The sequence below is a fragment of the Dama dama genome, chromosome 22 (assembly GCF_033118175.1).
Source record: "Dama dama isolate Ldn47 chromosome 22, ASM3311817v1, whole genome shotgun sequence".
Classification (NCBI taxonomy): domain Eukaryota; kingdom Metazoa; phylum Chordata; class Mammalia; order Artiodactyla; family Cervidae; genus Dama; species Dama dama.
In genome coordinates, this window is record NC_083702.1 from 44,469,037 (window position 1) to 44,490,532 (window position 21,496).

Below are 21,496 nucleotides of genomic sequence, written 5' to 3' on the forward strand. Positions count from 1 at the left end.
CAGAGAGACAGCACATGCCTCACCCAGGCTGCCTTCACGTTTCCGCAGGACTCCTGCAGGACCTTCCAGAACTGTCTTCCTGTGTTTACCTGGGGGCACTGTCCTGCCTCACCTGTCTATTCTCCACACAGGGCGAGAATGAGTCTTAAGAATATTGATCTTAGCCCCACCTGCTTCCCCTCCTCCATGGCGGCCCATGACTCTGAGCACAGATGCTCAAAGCCTCCCTGCAGCCTAGCCTGCTGGACCCTGTGGTCCCCCAAGGTCAGAGCTGGCTGCAAGGCTCACTCCATCCCCAGGAGCAGGACTGAGGGGCTGGGGGAAATGGACAGGAAGGAGAGAAAGTCCATCCAAGGCCATGTTCTGACCTGGTCACCCATCGGGGGTTGCACCTGCCAGGACCTTCTGAGGAGACTTCATGGAATGCCTCAGGCTCTTCCTCTCCAGGAAGAAGAGAGTAGCATCGTGTGTTGCTCTCACCGCACGGGTCTGCTCCATGAGGCACTGACTCTCTGTGTTTCCATGTGTCGAGCATGTGAACACTTAACAGGTTCACATACCTGGAGCCCAGGACAGGAAGCCAGAGACCCGGGACCTGGAAATGATCCCAGGATGTCTCCTAAGTCCCTCCCCACGTGCTGCAGAGCCTTCTCCCCACTTTTGTCCAAACCTCCCTCAGAAGACTTTCCTCAGTGCCTCTCACTCCCTCTCAGCCCAGGTTTTCCTGAGGCTCCTACCGGTCCTCTCATTCCTTCTTTAAGACGTCAGCAGTCATCGCCATCGCCTGCCTGACCCTCAGACATGTGAGTTCATTCCTTCATCAGTTCTTCCTCAGTTCCTGGAGAATTCCCATCCTGCACAGACTTCTCTGGGCAGGTTTCAGGCACTGGGTACAGAACCATCAGTGTTCCCCCCATTTCCCCCTGAGCCCTTAGAGCTGGACCCCATTGAGCTCACTCACGTGCAACTCCACGGTGATGCGTGTCGGGTGAGAGCCCTGTGGTTCTGAGCACAGAGACTGAGTCTGGCTGAGTGAGCACAGAAGAGCGTGCACTGGGAGGGAAGAAGCCCAGGTCAGAGAACAGAAAGACGTCCCCAATGTGCACAGTTCAGGGAGGACAGGAAGCAGGACATGTCCCCCTCCAGGATCCCACAGTCTGGCCCCTGAGGTCCCGTGAGCAGGGGGCTTAGGTCCAAACACCTGGAATCTCAGTGTCAAGTTCCCAGGAGACAGAATAACTTGGGACTTGGGACAGTATCCTTGGACTAATAGTCAGGCTGAAAAATGAGAAAGATGAATGAGTAACGGGGACCTGAACCCTGGGGGAAAGTCTCAGGTAGAGAGGCTCCAGATTTAGTGCTTCCTGGATCCACACATGCCCTCTTCTCAGACTAATGGATATGACTCTCCTCACACTGTTCTGGGTCCACCCACCCCACACACGACAGTAAGTGCCCCGCCCCCTTCCGCGGTTGGAGACAAACATGAATCATAGCCACCTGCTGCATCTTGCAGTGATGTCAGGGGGGAAGGGTCCCAGCGTGATGCTAGTGCTTCTCCTGCTCCATTGGGCCCCTTTCTCAGTATTCTGCATGTATGTTATATTGTGCAGGCAACAAGGAGGTGCAATAGAGACCCTGGCCTCCGGGAACATTGCTCCCCTGACATCAGTCTTCACTGGGATCCCACTCCCTGTTCCTCTTTGCTGCAGGGAAATTCACACCCGCGATCCTGGGCTGGGCCATCGCTGTCAGCACAGTCACCTGGGTCCCTATCAGAACCTCACTGCCCCTCTGAGAGCAGGTGGTACCACCCCCATGGAGAACAGGAGGAAGCCGGGCCCAGAGACCAGGAGAGTGGCTGAGGCCCCTGCCTGGGAAGGGCCATTCTAGGGGAGCCCTCTGGGTGCCTTGAGCCTCCTCCCTGATCCATGTTGGGTTGATTGGTCAGGAGAATGCAGGGTGTTCTGTTCCAGGAGGAAGTGAATCAAGCATGTGGTGTTTCTGCAGCACAGCTCATCCTGGGCCCAGGGAAGTGTACCCACTCCCCTGGGAGCCCAGACCTTGCAGCTGTCTGTCCCCACCTGCTGTCCTGTCCCACGTGGGTGAGACGGGTAGGGAGGTGTGCTGCACACATGTGCCCGCCACCCAGGACCTGCGTGCCTCCGGGCAGAGCCTCTGCTGACAGTTTCATGTTTCTCTCATGCCTTGGTCTGGGCATCTTTAAGATCCTGCGCCAATCTCTCAAAAATGCCTTGAAGTTCACATTAACTTGTTCTTTTGCAAAGGGTGCTGTTCTGGACCTCACACTGGTGATGACAGCTGAGTTTGGGCAGAGCCCTCCCTCCAAAGACAGTGACAGTGTTTTTGAAAGACAGCAGACGTGTTATGACAAACCATTCTTTAACCTGATACTTAAAGAAGCTGTATATTTCATTATGAAAGCACTACAACTAACAGTTCAGATTCAGGAAATGGGGTAAAACCTAGAGAAGTAAAATAATTCCCCAGTAAGATTACTGGACATCTCCCTACAGTACAGCTATGGTTTTAGAAGCAAACCTCAAACATCTTGTCATTTCTTCTGTACATACTTTAGTTTATCCCTATATTTTAAAAAGGTCTTTGCCTGGTGGCCAGACCCTAAAGAATCTGCCCGCAATGCAGGAGACCCAAGTTCATATCCCTCGGTCGGGAAGACTTCCTGGAGAAGGGAATGGCAACACACTCCAGTATTCTTGCCTGGAGAACTTCATGGACAGAGGAGTCTGGCCAGCTATAGTCCGTGGCTTCACAAAGACCTGAACACAACTGAATGACTAAAACTTTGAAAATGTGTAAGTTCGCTCTGCCTATATTATTGGAATTTAGGCTCTTGCAACTTCCTTCATTTTAAATAACACTGCAGTGAACATATTTGTGTATGAAGTTTTCTCCTCATCTTTGAGGCTGTTTTTCTGGGGCTGGGCCCTGCACATGACATTGTTGGGGTAAAGGGAATGAGCACTTCAAGGCTCCCTGTGTTTGACACATCCGCCTCCCACCGCCACCCACCCTGGGTGTCCCTGCAGGCTGATTTTGCCACCAAGGCCTTGGCCAAGGCCACCTATCAGCGCATGTTCCACTGGCTGGTCCTGCGCATCAACAAGGCTCTGGTCAAGACCAAGAGGCAGGGCGTCTTGTTCATCGGGATCCTGGACATCACTGGCTTCAAGATCTTTGATATGAGCTTCTCTCTCTCGAGCCCCTTCCCTCCTCCCAAGCCTCTGGGGCTGCCTTTTCCAGACATCCCTGGATATCTGCGGGTGAGGGTTGGGGAATTGTAGGGAGTGTGGCACAGCCCCCTGGGTGAGGGCCACAGCTGTAGGCATTGTTGGCTTTGTTACTGCCAAAGTTATGGGCAGCAAGTGGCAGAGCTGACTGCATATGATCTGGCACACAGCCTCCAGTGACTGGATCCCAGGGCTTGGACCTAATTGAACAGGGGTGTCCTGAGCCTGTGAAGGTCCTGGCTTAGACTAAAGCTGATTCTTCTCGGCAAACTGTGTTGCTTGCACAGAGTGTCTAACAACTGGTTACACTCGGATGCTGGGTTACACCCAGTCTGGGCCCAGCCTCCTCATCAATGACAGTTGTTGATGAGAGATTCATCCTGTCACAGCACTGCTCCCAAGCCACTAGTGGCCCTTGTGTGCCATCCTGCACCTGGCCCCACTTTCTTGACTTCCCCTGCTTCGCTCGTTACGTTCCCAAGTATGTTGAAGCCCCTCTTGATTTTAAACTATGTCGAAGCCCCTCTTGATTTTAAACTACCTGTTTAAAAAAACACACTTTCTCTAATTACCTACAGTAATGTACCGGAATCCCCAGGTCCACCGCCACCTTTGTTAGAAATGCATGGGGACAGAGATGCCAGCAGGTAAGATCCCTTCAAGGCCCAGGTTCTGTGTTTCTTTGCAAGTCTGACTCCTTACCTGGCCCGTGCTGGCCCCCTCCTGCCCCCTTCCTGGTGTCCCTCCACCCCACTTTCCCTGCACCAGGAGAAGTCCGTCCGCAGAGCATAAGCCCGATCCAGGGCCTTGGCCTTTCTCCAGGACTCCGTGCTGGCTGGGGTGGCATGTGGTCAGCGGCCAGCTCTCCTCTTCTAGATCAAGGCCCTGGAGCTTGAGAGCAATCTGTACCGCATGGGCCAGAGCAAGGTCTTCTTTGGGCAGTCATGCTGGGCCACCTGGGTGAGGAGCGGGACCTGAAGATCACAGACGCCATCATCGGCTTCCAGGCCTGATGCGGGGGCTACCTGGCTGGGAAGTGAGTCCCGGGACGCCCACCACCGGCTCAGGGCCCCCAGCGGTCCTGTGGTGGAGGCACTGAGGAAGCGGGGCCTGGGCGCCCTCACGCAGACAGGTGTCCCCCGGGGAGGCCACGTGACTTTCCCGCCCCCCTGCTTCCTGGGTTTCTGCCTGAGGCTTAAAGTGAGCAGGCGGGAGGGGTGACTGTGCTCAGATTTTCCCTGCAGGAAAAACCCCTGCCTCCCGCTGTCCCTCCCTGTGTCCCTTCTGTAGGGGTGACACCCAGAGCCGGCTGTCCCCAAGGACCCCGGGCCCGGGGCGGAGGCGCCCTGGTGTCCCGGCGGCTCCTGTGCGGGAGGGGCGGACTTGCGCAGGTCACTGGGCGGGGCGGCTGCCCGTGAGCCCCTGACTCCTCTGTGTCTGCGCTCTGGGGCGTCTGTCCTGGCCTGAGCCCTGAGCCCTGGGAAGAGGGTGTCAAGTGAATGTTTGCAGGACGTGAGCTGCTGACACTCTCCCACCAAACACACGTCCCTGAGTTGCTGGAACAAAGCGCCCACCTGTCCCCTCCTCTCAGAGCCCTTACCTGCAAAACACAAGAGATACATAACAGTTGGCTTTAAGCCCAAACTATGGTTGGCTCTCCTCATGGAATAACCTTCTGTCCCTCCCTCAATCCTGGATGGTGGGGTCCATAATGGCCCAGGGACATTAACTGGGGTGAAGCAGCCCTGAGGGAAGGGCAGGCGGGCCTCCATGGGGCATCCAGGTCCCCTGCAGTCACTTCTGCCTGAGGCAACCCGAGAAGTTCACCAGCAGTCCAGCTGCAGGACTCTCAGACTGTGGGAACTTGATTCTCCATTTCTTCATCCGTGAAACGGAGCCCTCACTCCTAGAGCTGATGAGAGATTTCAGCAGGAAAGGCGTGGACCTTGTGAGCACAGTGCCTGGCACACGCTCAGCCCCCCGTCCACAGAGGCTCTTTGCTCAGGAACCAAACAGGGGGCAGGGCCAGCTCTCCGTTGTAGACTTCTCTGAGTTGCCAGGACACTGGTTTTCTGATTAAAGTCCTTCATTTGGAGAGAAAAAAATCTGTTTTCAGGTGGAGGTAAGCCGAGGTAGAAAAGGGCAGCGTGCTCTCAGCCCTTCCCATGAACTTCTGCATCCACTTAATGGCAGTGACCACCAAGGCCGGCCCTCCTCATGTGGACTAAAGGCACTAGTTCCGTCCCAGCCAGCAGGGCTAAGTCTAGAGGGATCTGATCAAAAGGTGAAGGGGAAGGGCATGGGAAGAATGGCTGATCAGTGACCTTAGGCCACTCTTCCAGACACCATGGGAGCAGAACAGGAAACAGTGGACTCTACAGGAGAGGTCACGGAGGGCTTCTCAGAGGAGGTGATTCCAGATTTGGGCTTTGCAGAAAACATTTCACCTGGCTGGATGCAGCAGGTGTCCCTGACAGAAGAACCTAGAAGTGTGAGCGAATCCTGGAAGCCACCTGGACATGATGCTCAGCAGCAGAGTATGACCACTATGCACTGAGGAACTGGTCTGCTCTAGGACTGCACCGCATGCTGGAGGCACGAGGGTGAATGAGGCAGGCAGGCTGGCGAGTGTAGGGTTGGAGGGGTGAGAAGATGGAAATGGGGGGGGGGGGCAGTGATTTGCCAAAGGACTCACAGTGTGTGGGGTGACAGGTCTTCCTTCATGGAGCCTGAGATGGAGTGGACTGTGTCAAGAAGGTTGAGGAATGTCAGGACTGGGCTTCTTTCTCTAAGGGGGTCAGCTGGAGGTGGAAATAGTCTCAGGGTGTGGCCTGCTGGGCCGGGTGTTTGTTTGACTTGAACCACTCAGAAGTGACAGCTTTGTTTTCATTTCTGCTTCCCAGAGTATATCTGGGCACAGAGGGTGTGTGTGGTCATTGCAGAGATGCACAGCTGGTGGCTGCATCTGCACAACTGAGACATTCTGGATCTTGTTGACACTCAGCCAGAGGAAGATGCCTGGGTAAGCAGGGGAGAAGGACCCTGCCCATCTCCCCGTCCTCAGGATGAATGTCTGAGAAAGCATGATGTCACTAGTTGACAGAAGAAGGAACTGGAAGCTCAGAGAGGTGAGGCCATGGCCGAGGCAGCAGGTGAAGCAGGGGCAGAGTCTGGATGTGGAGGCAGGTGTGTCTGAGGGCTTCCTCCCAGCCGAGGGCCCCTGAACAGAGCAGAGGGAGGGCGGCACCCGTCCTGGTGGGCTCAGCTCAGCACGTGGACCCCTGAGACATGAGCAGTGAGCCCAGGAGGAAGGTGGGTGTTGGGGGTGCTCAGTACTTTGGGAAACTGGAGGAAGCAGAGCGGGTGGAGAAGGACAGGGGAGTCAGAGCCTCCCCTCCGATGGCCTGGCCACCTTGAAGCTGCTCCCAGGGTGCTAGGCTGGGGAGATGGGGTAAACGGGAGGTTTTTCAGTTACAAGGAATCAGGGTTTGTGAAAAACCCTGCCTCTGAGTGCCAGGCTCAGTGCCAGGCCCTGGGGGAGACCTTGGCCTGGAGATGGACAGGACACCATGTGGAGAGACAAAGGGGGTGGGCTTCCTGTGTTCCCCGGGCCCTCTGCTCAGGATGTGGGTGATGGGAGGTCTTGTATGAGGAAGATGGCCCTGCTGGAAGAAGTGAGAAAGGCTCACTGCACAAGGTCCACATGCAATCCCGGTGTGGCAATATCAAGATAAAAAGCCAAACTCTACAGACATCAGAATAACAGGAGGGACATGAGCTTAACTCTATGTTTTTTACTGGCAGAGCCAACCCTAGAAACTTAGTGTTGTTAAAACCGTATTCCCACCCCTCCCTCGTACCCATGTTCAAAGGCCTGGTCTTGGCCTCCTCTCTGCCCACAGAGAGCTGTGTGACCCTGGGCAACCTACCTCCTGGGGAACTGGTTGTTCTACTCTCTTACTAAGGTTTTAAAAGCTGATTTCCATTTTCCCTGTGGGTGCAGATGTTTTTTCTGACCTGATTTATGGGATCCGTGGCAATTTTAATTTCCAAGAGTCCAGCAGGTCAGAATTTCCTTTATATCTTGTGGAATGTGTGTATTTAGAAAGGTTTCCTCAAATCAATGTTACTGTTAATGCTTCCTTCAGCCCCTTCAGTTTTTTCTCTCTGGTTTACATTGGATCCTTTTGAATGATTGACTGATTACAACCTTTAGTTTCTTTTCCACCTTTTTCTCTTCCTCTTTCTCCCCCTTCTACTCTCCGTCCCGCTCTAACTTTCACAGGGGAACTGGGGTTGTGCTGTGTCATCGAGAAGATGCTTGTTTCATGTCCCCAGAAGGGGTCCCACCCCTCATATTTTGGCCAGGCTGTGCCCAGGAGGGCGGAGGATGCCCAGAGACCCTGGACAGGAGGAGCAGCAGAGAAGAGACAGGGCCCCTCGTGATGTGGGTAGGGTTCTCAGACCTGGGGAAACTGAGCAATAAGAGAACCATGACCAGAAAAGTGTGACCTTTAAGAGGAGCTGGAGAGGAACTGGCGGAAGGTGGCAGAGGGAGGCTAGGAGCTGGGCCTCCAGGGACAAGTAACCCGTCACATAGTGAGGCCAGTGGGGAAACACATTTCATGGGGAGGGGCAGCCTGTGCCAAGTGAGGAGTCAGAGTCCTGCAGCAGGCCCTGTGGAGACAGAGAGTGTGAGGAAGACAGGAGCTGGGGCAGTCGGGAGGGTCTGGGTGCTGGGCTAAGGACTTTCTTAACACCCCTTTCCCTTCCCAGGGAGCATGGCTGCAGGCACATGAGGGAGATGGTTGGGGAGAATCTGTCTGCCCATGAGGAGGGGAGGGATGCATGACTGGCCATGCAGCTGGGCAGGGACAGGCTTCTCCAGGTTCCTCCCCTCTCCCATCAACAGCCTTTCTAGAAAGGGACCATTCAGAGGCTAACAGAGGAGGATGCCCTGGATAGGAATCCAGAAGAGGAAGCCCTGGCCACATCCACACCCATGTGATGCCCCAGACAAGGGTCATGACCAGGCCAAGAATGGGAGGGAAGGACAGAAGGATGAGTCAAGTGTTCAACGCATTTACAATTGTTTGTCATCATCCAGGAGTCGGCCCTTCTGCCTGAGCCCTCCTCTTTTTTCTGACTTGACTCTGTTCTCATGTTTCATGATTTCAATAGGTGACCTGTCTCCTGGGGTCCTGCAGCTTCTGGGCAGAGAAGGAGGCAGGGGGCCAGCCAGCTCTCCTCTCCTATTTACTTGGAGGAGGGCCTGCCTTTGTGAATTCTCTCCCATCCACATGATAATGCTGCCAGCCTTCGCCACCAGGCACACCCCCTAAGACAAGCTGATGGTTACTCTTCCTGAGGGAGAGCTGTGGGCATCGCAGTGGAGGGTGTAGAAGGAAAGATTCTAGGAGTGGAGCTTAGGTAAGGGGATTTGGGGGGAGCTCTAAGGAAATGGTGTTGCTCTAGATTGGGTGCTGCTGAGAATGGGGGCAGCACTACCATGGGGTCTCAGTAACTCCATCAGTGGAGAGGGGAGACCAGAGCGAGGATAAAGCTGTAATGGGTAAAGAAGGAGCAGTCATGCTTTTCAGCCAAGGGAGTGGGCGAGGTGTGGGTGAGGGCGCAGTGATGGGTGTTTGCTGTCCTCTTCACTCCTGCTCTCAGGGTGACCCTGTGTGAGGCTGGAGTTCTGTGAGAGCCTTTACATCCAACAGGAGAAGAGCATCGCCCTGTTGTAATACCAGGCCAGCCTCGGGATGTCAGGGGTTCTTTCTTTCTCAATCCTTTGTAAAGATTCATGTAAATAAACAGAAAGGAATATACCCATAGACATCAAGACTCCTCTTATTATTAAATTCAATTAACACAGAATATTCCCATCACATTCACTCTTCTTTGCACCATAGAGACAAAAGAAAGGCACCCGCTCAGGTGTGTCCAGCCCTTTGCAGCCTCATGAATGCAGCCCTCCCAGCTCCTCTGTCCATGGTTTTCCCAGCAAGACTCCTGGAGTGGGCAACCATTTCTTTCTCCAGGGGATCCTCCCTGCCCAGGGATCCCATATCTCTTTCGCCTTGCGTCCCCTGCATAACCACTAGCATTCTTTTTAAACTTTATGTCTCTCGTTTTGGCCATACATTTCTAAAGTCCTCTCATTTGAATTTTATTATGAACTCATGACCTTTCACAGACTCAACCTGTCTCAATGAAATGTATTCATAGCAATCATTATCTTTTATTATTTATTACTATATGTGAATGTCCCCTTATGACCACTACTCTGACCATCTTCAAGACCATCCTGTCTTTGCAGGAATGGAGATGATGGTCTCTGGGATTCACCTCCCCGGCAAGGGGTCTTCCTTCCTTTGAGGGGACGGAAGCCCATGTGTGCACACGTGGGTGGGCAAGATGCTGCTGGACAATATCTGTTTACAGTCCACTCATGTTTTTCAGCCAAGCATGTTCACTCTCGTTACTCTGGTTTAGCTCTATTTTCATGCCTACTTTTCTAGAGAACTAAGTTACATCAGCACAAAGATGTCTCCTACACTGACAATTGTCACAGCAGGAGTCACACATTTCTTGTTGGCATTTAATTCAACTGCCTCCATGATCTTTAGGGGGTGGCACTAGAAACCACCCGATTCTTGTGGGTTATTGTCTGCTATAAAGTGACTTCTGTTGTCTTACAGTTAAAACAATCCAGTCCTAAGAGCATATGATTAAAACAGATCAATTTGTACAGAGGGTTCTGCTCATTCCTTCCCAAGGAAAAGCTTCTTCTTTAGATAGTTAATCAGTCTCTTTAAATGATATTACTACTTTGGGAGGTAGAATAGTGTGAGAATGTGTACGCAGGAGACAGGAACCTGGATTTGGATTCTGGCTCTCGCACTAGCTGCGTGGCTTGAGTATATTCCTTAACCTCTCTGAGCTTCAGTTTCCTTTCTTATAGGATCATTGTGAGAAGTAAAAGGAAGTGAATTCATACCAAGCAATTGGGAAGGTGCCTGGTGCAAAGTGGGAAATCATCAACCACAATCGCTAATAAGTAGTAGGTATTGCATTTTGCTTTTTCTTGACTTAAATTTGATAGGATTTATTAACTTCTTATTAGGAAAAATGAGGATTTCAGTTATTTTTCTACTTTCTATTGTACCTGTCCCCTTCTTCTCCTTATATCATTATCTCACTAATTGTATATCCTCCGTTAAGAAGCTTTGTACTTGTAAGCACTTTATTTACATCCTTGTTTCTTATGCTCTCGACTAGACCTACTATTTCTTGATTCCCAGCTTTATAAACTGAGATATTAATCCTCCTCCTCCTTTCAGTGCTTTGCCTCCCAAGTTCTAGAAGTGTATTTCGATTTTTAAATTAACAAGTACATTTACTTCACATATTTAAATACTGTTTCATTTTAAAAGATAAAGATTGTATTATAATGACTATAAATGAAAGAAAACTAAGATTTTTGAATCACTATATTATACATCTGTGAGTTATATCATAGTATATATATTCATATTGATTCAGTTTTAAAACAGTCTCCAAAGGACTTGGACATAGATATATTTACTTTAGATTAAAAAAAATAAGACAAAAGAGTTTACATTTTTGTGATATTTTAATACATTTTTTATGAGCTAACTTGTACCATATAGCTGCCGATGCTTCTCAGCAGGTCCATTCAGTTCAGCCTCAGTCTTGACCGACTCTTTGTGACCGCATGAACTGGAGCACAGAAGGAATCCCTGTCCATCACCAACTCCCAGAGCCTACCCAAACTCATGTCCATTGAGTCGGTGATGTCATCCAACCATCTCATCCTCTGTCATCCCCTTCTCCTGCACTTTAGTTTTTCCTGATGTTTCTCACTGTCTTCATCTTCACCCCTTGCACTGTTTCTCTTCAACATTTCCTCCATTTCTTTCCAACTGTGCATCATGTGATACCGAGTGCTCTGTCCCCACAGACTTTGGACTTCTTATCACATTCTGTACTGGTTTCTCTCTAGGTCTGCTGTGCACCCAGCTGGGATCCTTGGATTCCTTTCCCACTGGGTTGATGTTCCTGATTCCTGGATCCCACGTCTATCTCCCTCATGGGTATCCTTTACCTTCCTCCATAGTTAAACAGACATGTAATCTATGTTTTTTCCTGCATCTCATTGTCAAGTAACCTTCTAAATGTCTTGTGAAGAGTGAAGGCTGCTGTGACTATGGGATGGGATGTGGGGTTGGTGAACTTGTCCCCTGCTCTCCCCTCGGCCTTCCTCTCATCTTGCTCCCTCTCTAGGGCTCTGCCCAGGAGACCATTCTTCTCTCCTGTGAACATGCTCCCTGTTTCTCTCCCTCTACTGCACTCCTCTTTATTCAGCTATCACTTCTCCATCCAGTGAGTCTTCAAATATTTGTTAAAGACTCTGGTCTCCTATTGCTCCCATGCTTGTTTTTATTAGCAGCAGAGGGAGGAGAGGCAGGCTATGGGTTCTTGACCCAGTGAGTGGGGTGGAAGTGTACCAAGGGCAAGACTTCTGATCTTAGGTAAGTCAGGTAACATCCCTGTGTCAGCTTCCTTATTTGTGAATGAGGATACAATGGTACACATCTCCAAAGCTAATGGAATAAATTATGAGGTACCATTGGTAAAGTTTCAGAGCTGATACCAATGCAGAGCAACAATCACAAACACAAGTTGCTCTTATCAGTGAAAGTGAAAGTTGCTCAGTCATGTCTGACTCTTTGTGATCTCTTGGATTACACAGTCCATGGAACTCTCCAGTCCAGAATACTGGAGTGGGTATCTGTTCCCTTATAGAAGGGATCTTCCCAACCCAGGGATCGAACCCACGTCTCCTGAATTGCAGGTGGATTCTTTACCCACTGAGCCACAAGGGAAGCCCAGGTGAAGTTGTTTCCACTCGATTGTGAACCAGAGACCTTTTGAGTGTTAGGTGAAGATGGTAACCACTTCAGAAGTGAAGATGGTAACACTACAGAAACCATGCACTCTTATCAGTAGATGGTACTATACCAATATATACCTTTACCATCATTTCAGTCAAGTCTCAGGAAGAGTAGTTGACAGATGCTCTTTTGCTTTCTCAAAAATAGTAGCTAAACATCATCAACACTTGCTTTCCTTTCTCATCTCCCACAGCAAGTTAATCACATGCAGAACCAAAATAAATTATTTAATGATAAACATATGATCTTTTATTTAAAGAAAGACCACTGAGAATGCATATATCTGAAAGGATGGACACACTCATATATTATAAGTATGAACATAAATTGATACAGTTTCTTTGCATAGCATTGTGGCTCTAGGTATGGAAATTTTTTAGGTGTTGATGCCTTCGGATCTTAATTCTACTTCTAGATATAGCTTAAGGATACAATCTCAGATGTAGGTGAAGTTTTATACAAGGCGATATACTTTGCAGTATTATTTACATAAAGAATTAGAAACTAGTCCAATAATCAGGAGGAGAAAGCAAGGAGGACAGAACACCTGCAGGGGTTCTCTGCCACTCAGAGCAGGGAGACAGGAATTGGGGCAGGGCTGGTGGGACTCCAGGCCCTTGTGGGAAAAAAGGCTCTTGCAGAAGCAAGGAGGACCTGGGCTGTGGGAGCTGTATCACCAGGAACTTTGTCAAGGAGAGACTTGAGCACAGGGAGCTCATCATTTTGCGATGAAAACAGTCATTTACCAGTTAACATATATCCACAAATACAGATTTTTGTTTATTTTAGGAAGTAGAGCATAGTCATCCAAAATGTGTGATTTGCATCAGAAAGACTCGGGTTCCAGTCCAGACTCTGGCACCAGCGCGAAAACTTGGACTGAGCTAAGTTTAAGTGAGTTTCAGGAGCCGGCATATCAATGACATTGGATCAATATTACTATTAATATTAGTTAATACCAATTGGAAACCACAGGTGTCCCAACCTTACTTCATTTCCAGAGTATCACCTCCTATCTGTTCTAGTCTCTGGTTTGATTGTTCCTATAACTTCACAGATGGCTGTCTCCTGTCTGATTACCTTCTTCTTGGCCCCAACAGGAGAGCAGGATTCTGACTTGGCTTGGAAGGAGCTGTAGGAGGTGAGTGACTTTGCTGAACTAACAACCAGCAGAGCCCAGGAGACAGAGAACCACACTGGGCTAAGTCCGTGGAGGACCTGGTGGCCGTCCAAGGGGAACCCGCTGAGAACTTGGCCCTCGCTGTTCCTTGCAGCCACTGCGCCCTCGCAGTGGAGCTCACAGTCTATTTCTCTTCTCCAGGGTTGAGGTCATACCTCCTTCCAGCCTGACACAGACAAGGAGCTGAGGGAGGCCTCTGAGAGCCCCTGCTTCCACCATGAGCTCAGAAAACTTCGGAAACTGCTCAGGTAGTCAGCTGCCTCTTCTCTGGAAGGTTCCTACTTGTGATCCAGAATTGAGGGTGGTGTTTCCAGGCTGAGTTAAACTCCAGAGGAATCAAGAACCATGAAGAGGATGGATAGGCATCCTTGAGCTTCCAAGAGAGACCAGGAGATTCCCCTCATCCCGGGGTCTGCCCGCAGCCTCCTTCCTGACCCTCTGCTCAGGATCCATGACCAAGGTGCTGACTTCCTTTCTCTCCCACCACCCAGCAAGTGACTCAGAACAGAGGCCGGGAGAGCACACGCGGAGCATGGACAGCAGACGGAAGTCCCCAAGGCCAGGCAGGCCTGGGAGAGAAGGTTCTCCAGCATCACTGGAGCTTCTCTTGCTCTCTCCCTTGACCCTCGCCTCCTGCTGCTCCCAGACCCTGGGGCATCACCACAGAAGCTGTTTCCTCCAGCTCTTGCCCAGCCACCTGCCCAGCCACTCTGCAAGGGTCAGTGGACTCTGCACTGAACCTCATTCTGGCCTTTGCCGCCTCCCACCTGGAGGGGAGGAGTGATGAGGATCATATTGGCTCCACCCCTCCTCCACATGGTTGATCCCCTCCCCTGCCCATCCTAGAGTCTGTGGTCAGAAGCAGGAATGTTCTCACATGGTAGTTTTACTCAATGGCGTGTGATCCTAAAGTCTTTTCTAAAGCTAGGTAACATGAGTTTGTAATGTTCTCTTAAGTTTCGTGTGTACAACGTTATATTTCTACTTCTATATACACTACTGCATGCTCATCACCAAAAATGAGTTACAAAGAATCCCCATTGTGTCCTATAGAGTAGAAGGAACAAGCCACAGGAGTTTTAAATGTAAGGAGGATTCAAAGTCATGTCCAAGAAATGTCTGACACTTGACCTTGTATTCAACCTCAGAGCTTTCGGCTCTGTGGCCTTGGGCTGTCCCTCCTCCTGCCTGAGTTTCACTTTCCTCTTCTGTGAGATAAGAATAATGCCTCTTTGTGTGGATTTACCAAGAAACACATTTTATATCACGTCCCAGTCCACACACATATATATAGCCTGGCCACCAATATCTTAGCTGCAATTCAATAACCTCCAGATCTCTGAAATCACACAGGGATTTTGATAACTCATTGAGGAGTAATCTTACCCTGCAATGATCTCAGGATATTTACAGTCATTACATTCTTTACCACATTTAAGGTGAGTATTCAATTGTTTCACTGCCCAAACATGAAAGCATTCATTTGTAGGGTGCTGCCCGTCTATTCTGGAAGTGGTAACTAACAGATCACACTTGCTCTTTCTTCTCTTTGTGTGTGTGTTTTCAGTTGCTCAGTCATGTCCAACTATTTGCAATCTCATGGGCTGCAGCCTGGCAGCCTCCTCTATCCATGGGATTCTCCAAACAAGAATATTGGAGTGGCTTGCCATGCCCTCCTTCAAGGGATCTTCCTGATTCAGGGATCAAACCCACATCTATCACATCTCCCCCATTGGTGGGCAAGTTCTTTACCATTAGGACTCCCTGGGAATCCCACCTTGACCTCTATTTACCTGGGAATCCCACGTAGGACCTCATTCCACCTAACCTCTTTACAAGCCCTATCTTCAAAAAGGTCACCTGGAGGTTAACATTCAACACAAATTGGGGGTGGGGGGACAGTCCATCTATAACCATAGGTGACCTCACCAAGAGCACCCCAGGCGACTGCTGCTCAGCAAGATGAATTTTAACTACTTTATACTCAATAACATTTATATTCTACCACAAATTCTTCTAATCTTATTCCCTTTTCTTTCATCTAGATATTGAGATTTTTTTTGAGGAGGTTGTTGAATGTCTCTGGGACATACTGAGCAGAAAGGAACTGCTCCTCCTGCTGAATATATTCCTGGAGAGAATTAAGACTGAGGCCGGTTTGTCCAGGTAACCTGCCCATGTGCACCAGGAAGGTCACCCACATCCCCCAGCACCAGGCTAGCTTCCTCCTGGCAGGCACACCTCCTCCAGGCAGGACCCTATGGTTGGGGTCAAGGGTGTTCCTTCTCAAGATCCCATCAGGAATGTTTCTTCCATGTCATTTGCTGACAGTGAATAATCTGAGGTTGAGAAGAATTGAAACCTGCAAGGAAGGGGCAGGTTATGTGACCTTGGACAAGTTACTGAACTACTCTCTGCTTTAGTTTCTTCATCTTTTCATTTTTATTGTGAGGACACTGAGATCATGCATGTAAAGTGCTTCCTGTAATGACTGACACAGATTAAGTACTCAGTTAATACAAACATTTAAAAAACTTGTTGTGAAGAGACAGGGCTCAAGGGTCTTCTTTCTGGTGATGAGAACCAAGCAGAATGTCCTTTGGGACAAGTTAGAAAATCCTGACACCACCATTTGTGTCCTGGCTTCTGCCTACAGTCTTTCTATTCCCCATGTTAGGAGCTGTACCAACCCTGCCGGATCCTGTTGGCCCATAAGGCAGAGAGACTAGAGAGGAACTGGAGGAGCTGGTGGGATCCTGGATCTAGCCCTGCCCAGCTCCTGGGCCTGTGGGCTTAAGACTTTGAATCTCAGATCTGTCCTGTGTCCAATGGGAAGAACAATTCAGTCTGATGGATTATGGTGATGGCCTCAGAGTGAACTGCAGGGTCAGAGGTGGGGAACCAAGAGCAATCATCTTGTCCAAAGGACCAGGGAGGCCTGCACCAGGGTCAGACCCAGGGGTCAGGGTGAAGCAGAGGGTCCAGGTTGGAGGAGTAGTAGGCAGTGCTGGGCAGCAGGGCCAGGACTAGAGTGAGGAGAGTGGGCCTTAAGGACACAGCATTGAAGGGGCTGTGACCCTAGCAGAGGTCCCCTGAGTGGGCCGGGGTGGGGGAGCATTTCTTCCCTCCCTGATGGGATCCCCTCATGCTGGGCTAGAGGGCCCTGGGTGACTTTGTCTGCACACCTTGCCTTGGACCTGGCTTCTCCCTCCATCTGGGACCCTCTCCTAGTCTACGTGGAGTCCCCCTGTCAGTGGGAAGGCCCTGTGACTCAGTGAGCCCTCCAGGGTCACAATGAGTGGCTCCAATTGTGTGTCATTTGAGGGATTCTGAGGAGCCTCATGCATCCCCACCCAAGAGGAAAACACTTCCTCCACCAGCTGTGCAAGTTCCGGTCTCTTCAGGCTCAGCCGTTCAGATGGGTGTTTCCTCAAGTCTCTTGAATCTTTAGAGATTCCTCAAAGTTGCACACAGCCTGGGGTGCAGGCAGGTGAAGCTATCGCCAGGTAAATTGTGAGTTATGTTGGTGACCCCTGAGTGGTTGAGGGTGCTGGGTGACGGGTCAGGAGTCAGTGAGGTGAGCTGGAGAGTCAAAGGGAAACCAGGGCTCATAGCACATCTCCTGCTTCCTTGTCAACTGGGGCAGTGGGTGGACCCAGTGACCTTCTGCTGAGAAGGTCCACAATGCTTAGAAGACAGCAGATGGCAGACCAAATGATTATAAGGTGCTTCTAGCTCTGACTTTTGGGGTTTAAAAAATTCTAAGTCATAGAGACAGCCAGTCTGCAAAGCGTAAGGGCACAGTGCCCAGGACAGGCCTTACTTTGACTTCAGTCACAAATTTAGGGGATCCCCAAAACAACTCTCAGCTTCAAGAATTCCCGATAGAATAGACAGGACTCACTGAGGGCTTCATGATCCCAGCTACAGTTTACTACAGGGAAGGAGAAAAGTTCCTACAAGCCACAGGGCAGAGTCTGGGCAGGTTTCACAGTCGAAGCTTCCATTGTCCTCAGGACACGTACTGACCTGCATTCAGTGTGTGACAAGATGCACAGAGTATTGCCCATCAGGAACACTCACCTTGCTTAAAAGCCAGATTACCCTGACCTGTCATCTCCAGCCCCTTCTGGAGGTCAGACTCGTGCCCTAGCGTCCAGCTCTCCCAGATGGCAGAACTGACACCAAGAGACCCAGAGACCTACGATCACTCGTCACCTTGTCAGACTGACCAGTGGCCAAAGGCCTGGGCAGGCAAGGACACTCCTATCAGCCGGAATTCTAGGGGCTTAGGGATCACTTTGCAGGAGCCAAGGGCAAAGACCAGGGAGACTTCTCACTACACACCGAGGCCCTTGAATGAAGGTTTTCTCAACCAGTCCTACTTGTCTTTGTTTATCTGTGGAGTTTCTACTGCAAAAACTCTTTCAAAGTGAAGGTGTTGACCCACCTGTGAGACGTCTTTACCACATACCTTTTCTCTGGCTGAGCCATATGACCTGTGGGATCCTCATTCCCCAACCAGGGATCGAGTCAAGGCCGGTAGTGGGAGTGCAGAGTTGTAATCTCTGGACCACCTGGGATTTCTCTCAAATATCTCTCTTAAGTTGCCAGTATCCTAAGTTGACTTTTGTTTACCTATTCCAAGTTTAATTATGTCAAGATGGAGCATCTATAAAGTATGAAATGTGTTTGAGGTTGGAAGAGAAAAGTTTACACCTATAAAATTCTTCTCTAATTGATTGATAGTAACATATCTGTATTTATGCAGAATAGATATTATGGAGCCAATTTTACAGACAAGCAAACTGCATTTTTAATCCCTTGACCTTCATTGTTACAGGGAAGAGGCAGAGGAACTACACAAATACGTGGACGAATTAAAAAGAGCCTTGGTTGAGGAGGACCAAGAAAGAGTCCCCAAAGAGCAGCTGGACAGGAGGAGGTTTCTGATTAAGTTTCCTCGGGTGAAACGGCAGCTGGAGGAGTTCGTAGGCAAGTTCCACAAGCTCGCAGACGAGGTTGACAAGGTGCATAAGGGATGTACCATCTCCAACCTGATGGCCCACAGCACCGGTGCTGTGTCTAGTATTCTGACCATTGTTGGCCTGGCTCTGGCACCCGTGACAGCGGGGGCCAGTGTGGCGCTCTTGGCCACTGGGATAGGGCTGGGAGCAGCAGCGGCTGTGACCCAAGTGTCCACCACTATCATCAAACATGTGAAGAGGTCATCAGCAGAAACCGAAGCCAGTCACATGATGTCAAGTGTCGTCAAGAAATGGAAGGTTCTCCTAGAGGTACTCAAGAGCAACCCCCACATTATTGACACAACAGAGAAAGTCACAGAAGCTGTGCAATGCATTGAAATGAACATCTATGCCATGGAGACAGGCAAAGCCAACCCTGGCTCTGCAGCCAATGCAAACATCTACATGAGACCTGGGAGGATCTCAGGCCCAGCCATTCAGCAGATAGAGGGAGGTTTCAGAGCGACAGCTTTAACAATTACCAAAGGAGTCCAGATCGCGGGCTTGGCCACTGCAGGGATTTTCCTTCTGGTGGATGTGGGCTTGCTGGTGAAGGAGTCAAAGCACTTGCACGATGGTGCCAAGACAGTAGCAGCTGAAAGCCTTAGGCAGCGGACATGGGAGTTGGAGAGGAAGTTGGAGGAGCTCACCCAGATCTATGAGAATCTGCAGGAGGACCTGATTTAGCCACCCCCAGAGCAGTGCAGGGTCCAGGGACACGTGAGGGGCTAAAGTGCAGAGGTACCTTGTTAGAGGGAAAGACAGGGAGACCACATTAATGAAGCTGGGTGTTAGGAATTTGGCATTTCTGTGGTTGAGCAAAGCAGTGCATGGATAGATGTAGGTGATGGATGAGGAGAGAGAAGGAAGGGGCTTGGAGCCTGCATTAAGGGAGGAGGGGGCACGAGAGAATGAGAGGCGGGGAGAAACCACTTTTTTTTCATACTAAGAACATTTTATTTTGTGTTGGAGTATAGCCGATTAACAGTGTTGTGATAGTTTCAGGTGAACTGCAAAGCGACTCAGCCATACACACACATGCATCCATTTTCCCCCAAACTCCCCTCCCGTCAGAAACCACTTCCTTTGGACTAAAGATGACCCTGGAGGCAGAATAAAGGGAGAGGCAGGTGAACTAGCAATGAGAGGCCAGGTATAGGAACGGGTTGACAACGGGAGAAAGTCAGAGAGTTAGGATTGTTGGGATCCAGAAGGAGCAACCGAAGGATCTCCTCTATCGCCCTCCAGAGGCTGTGATGTCCCAGCAAGAAGAGTCTTCTGCTGGTGATCTCTAGGCCTCTCCTCCAACATCAACTCACCTGTGGCCCTAGCTGATGTATCTTACTAAGGCAGTGACTTCTTTGGTTTGTTTGCTTTATTGAAGGATAATTGATTTACAATATTCTGTTGATTTCAGGTATACAGCAAAGTGATTCAATCATACAGGTATCTATGTATTTATCTGGGCTTCCCAGGTGGTAAAGAATGTGTCTGCTAAGAAGTCTACTCACATCTTGATCATTGAAAAGGAAGTGGACCCCTCTCCTTTATCTCTTCCCTTGTCTGTAAGCTCCAGGCCCTGGCCATGCAATTGTTTTCATCCTCTCCTAGTCCAGTTAGTGAACCACGTCTCCACATAACCATGGCCTCCGCTCTGCTGACTTTTTTTGCTCCTTGCCTTGGGAGTAAGTGAAAGGCCAGGGCATGGATGTGGAAACCTGTCACTTGCCAGGTCACAAATAGGAGTCATCACTACCCTTACTGTCCAAAACCCTGAGCTGTATTCTGTCCTCACTCTAAAATCGTCCCGTCCTAGAGCTGATGGCCAAGCAGCAACCTGCAGGTGTGGGTGCCACAGGTACCTCTGGGAGGAGCACAGGGGGATGGTCAAGCCAGCTTGGACCACCATCTAGAAGGAAGAAGCCTAAGGATGAGAGGGAGGTTGTAGTTTAAGTTCTTGCCTCCTAGGCACATGAAGACCAATGTGGGAGAGAGCAAAGCACTTCTCAGATGAGGGTTGTTAACAAAATTGGCACAAATGATCATATTCAAGTTGAATAAAGCTTTTAATAAAACAGTCTTGTTCTTTATAAAAAAAAAAAAAAAAAGAATGTGTCTGCTAAGCAAGAGACACAGGTTTGATTCCTGGCTAGGGAAGATTCCCTGGAGGAGGAAATAACACCCCACTCCAACATTCTTGTCTGGGAAATCCATAGACAGTGGAGCCTGGCATGCTACAGTCCATGGGGTTGCAGAGAGTCAGACACGACAGAACATCTCAGCATGTGTATATCTATATTCTTTTTTATCCGTTTCTATTATAGTTCATTACAAGATATTGAATACTGTTCCTATGCTACTACAGTAGCAGGCCTTTGTTTATCTGGTGTGTATCTGTTAACCCCATCTCCTAATTTATCTATCCCCCCCAAACTTTGGTAAATGTTCATTTTCTATGTGTATGAGTCTTTTTCTATTCTGTAAATATGCTCATTTATATTATTTTATGGATTCTACATATAAGTTAATATCACATATTTGTCTTTGTCTGACTTACTTCACTCAGTATAGTAATCTCTAGATCCACACATATTGTTGCAGATAATATTATTTCCTTCTTCTTTATGGCTGAGTAGTATTCCATGGTATATATACATGTACCACATTTGCTTTATTCATTAATCTGTCAACAGACATTTAGGTTAATATAATGTCTTGGCCGTTATGAATAGTACTGCTATGAACATCAGGGGACATGTATCTTTTCAAATTAGAGCTTTAATATTTTCTAGATATATGCCCAGAAGTGGGATTGCTAAATCATATGGTAGCTCTATTTTTAGTTGGTTAAGAAAACTCCATGTAGTCTTCTATGGCGGCTGCACCAATTTACATTCCCACCAACAGTGGAGGAGGGTCCCCTTTTCTCCACAGCCTCAGAGCATTGTAGATGTAGATGACAGCCCCTCTGATGCTGTAGGGGGGATAACTTACTGTAGTGTGACTTGCGTTTCTCTAATGATTAGTGGTGTTGAG

At 49.4% G+C, this 21,496-nt stretch overlaps 1 protein-coding gene across 3 annotated transcripts; it reads left to right on the plus strand.

Moving 5' to 3' along the window:
- The first annotated feature begins 2,801 nt into the window (after positions 1-2,801).
- LOC133043922 (apolipoprotein L3-like) lies at positions 2,802-21,052 on the plus strand. 3 transcript variants are annotated; one of them, XM_061125349.1, is made up of 10 exons: positions 2,802-2,837; positions 3,851-3,919; positions 6,176-6,400; positions 10,240-10,338; positions 11,302-11,392; positions 13,043-13,147; positions 13,311-13,394; positions 13,575-13,681; positions 15,479-15,599; positions 18,277-21,052. In XM_061125349.1, the coding sequence occupies exons 8-10, from the start codon at positions 13,651-13,653 to the stop codon at positions 19,145-19,147; spliced, it is 1,023 nt and encodes a 340-aa protein (XP_060981332.1). In that variant the 5' UTR covers positions 2,802-2,837; positions 3,851-3,919; positions 6,176-6,400; positions 10,240-10,338; positions 11,302-11,392; positions 13,043-13,147; positions 13,311-13,394; positions 13,575-13,650; the 3' UTR covers positions 19,148-21,052. The 3 variants fall into 3 exon arrangements, 2 of the variants coding, with proteins under 2 accessions (XP_060981332.1, XP_060981333.1); XR_009689789.1 differs by lacking the exons at positions 2,802-2,837; positions 13,043-13,147; positions 15,479-15,599 and having other exon boundaries at positions 3,892-3,919; positions 18,277-18,410; XM_061125350.1 differs by lacking the exons at positions 2,802-2,837; positions 3,851-3,919; positions 6,176-6,400; positions 11,302-11,392; positions 13,043-13,147 and adding an exon at positions 8,464-8,702 and having other exon boundaries at positions 13,354-13,394.
- The last annotated feature ends 444 nt before the right edge of the window (positions 21,053-21,496 follow it).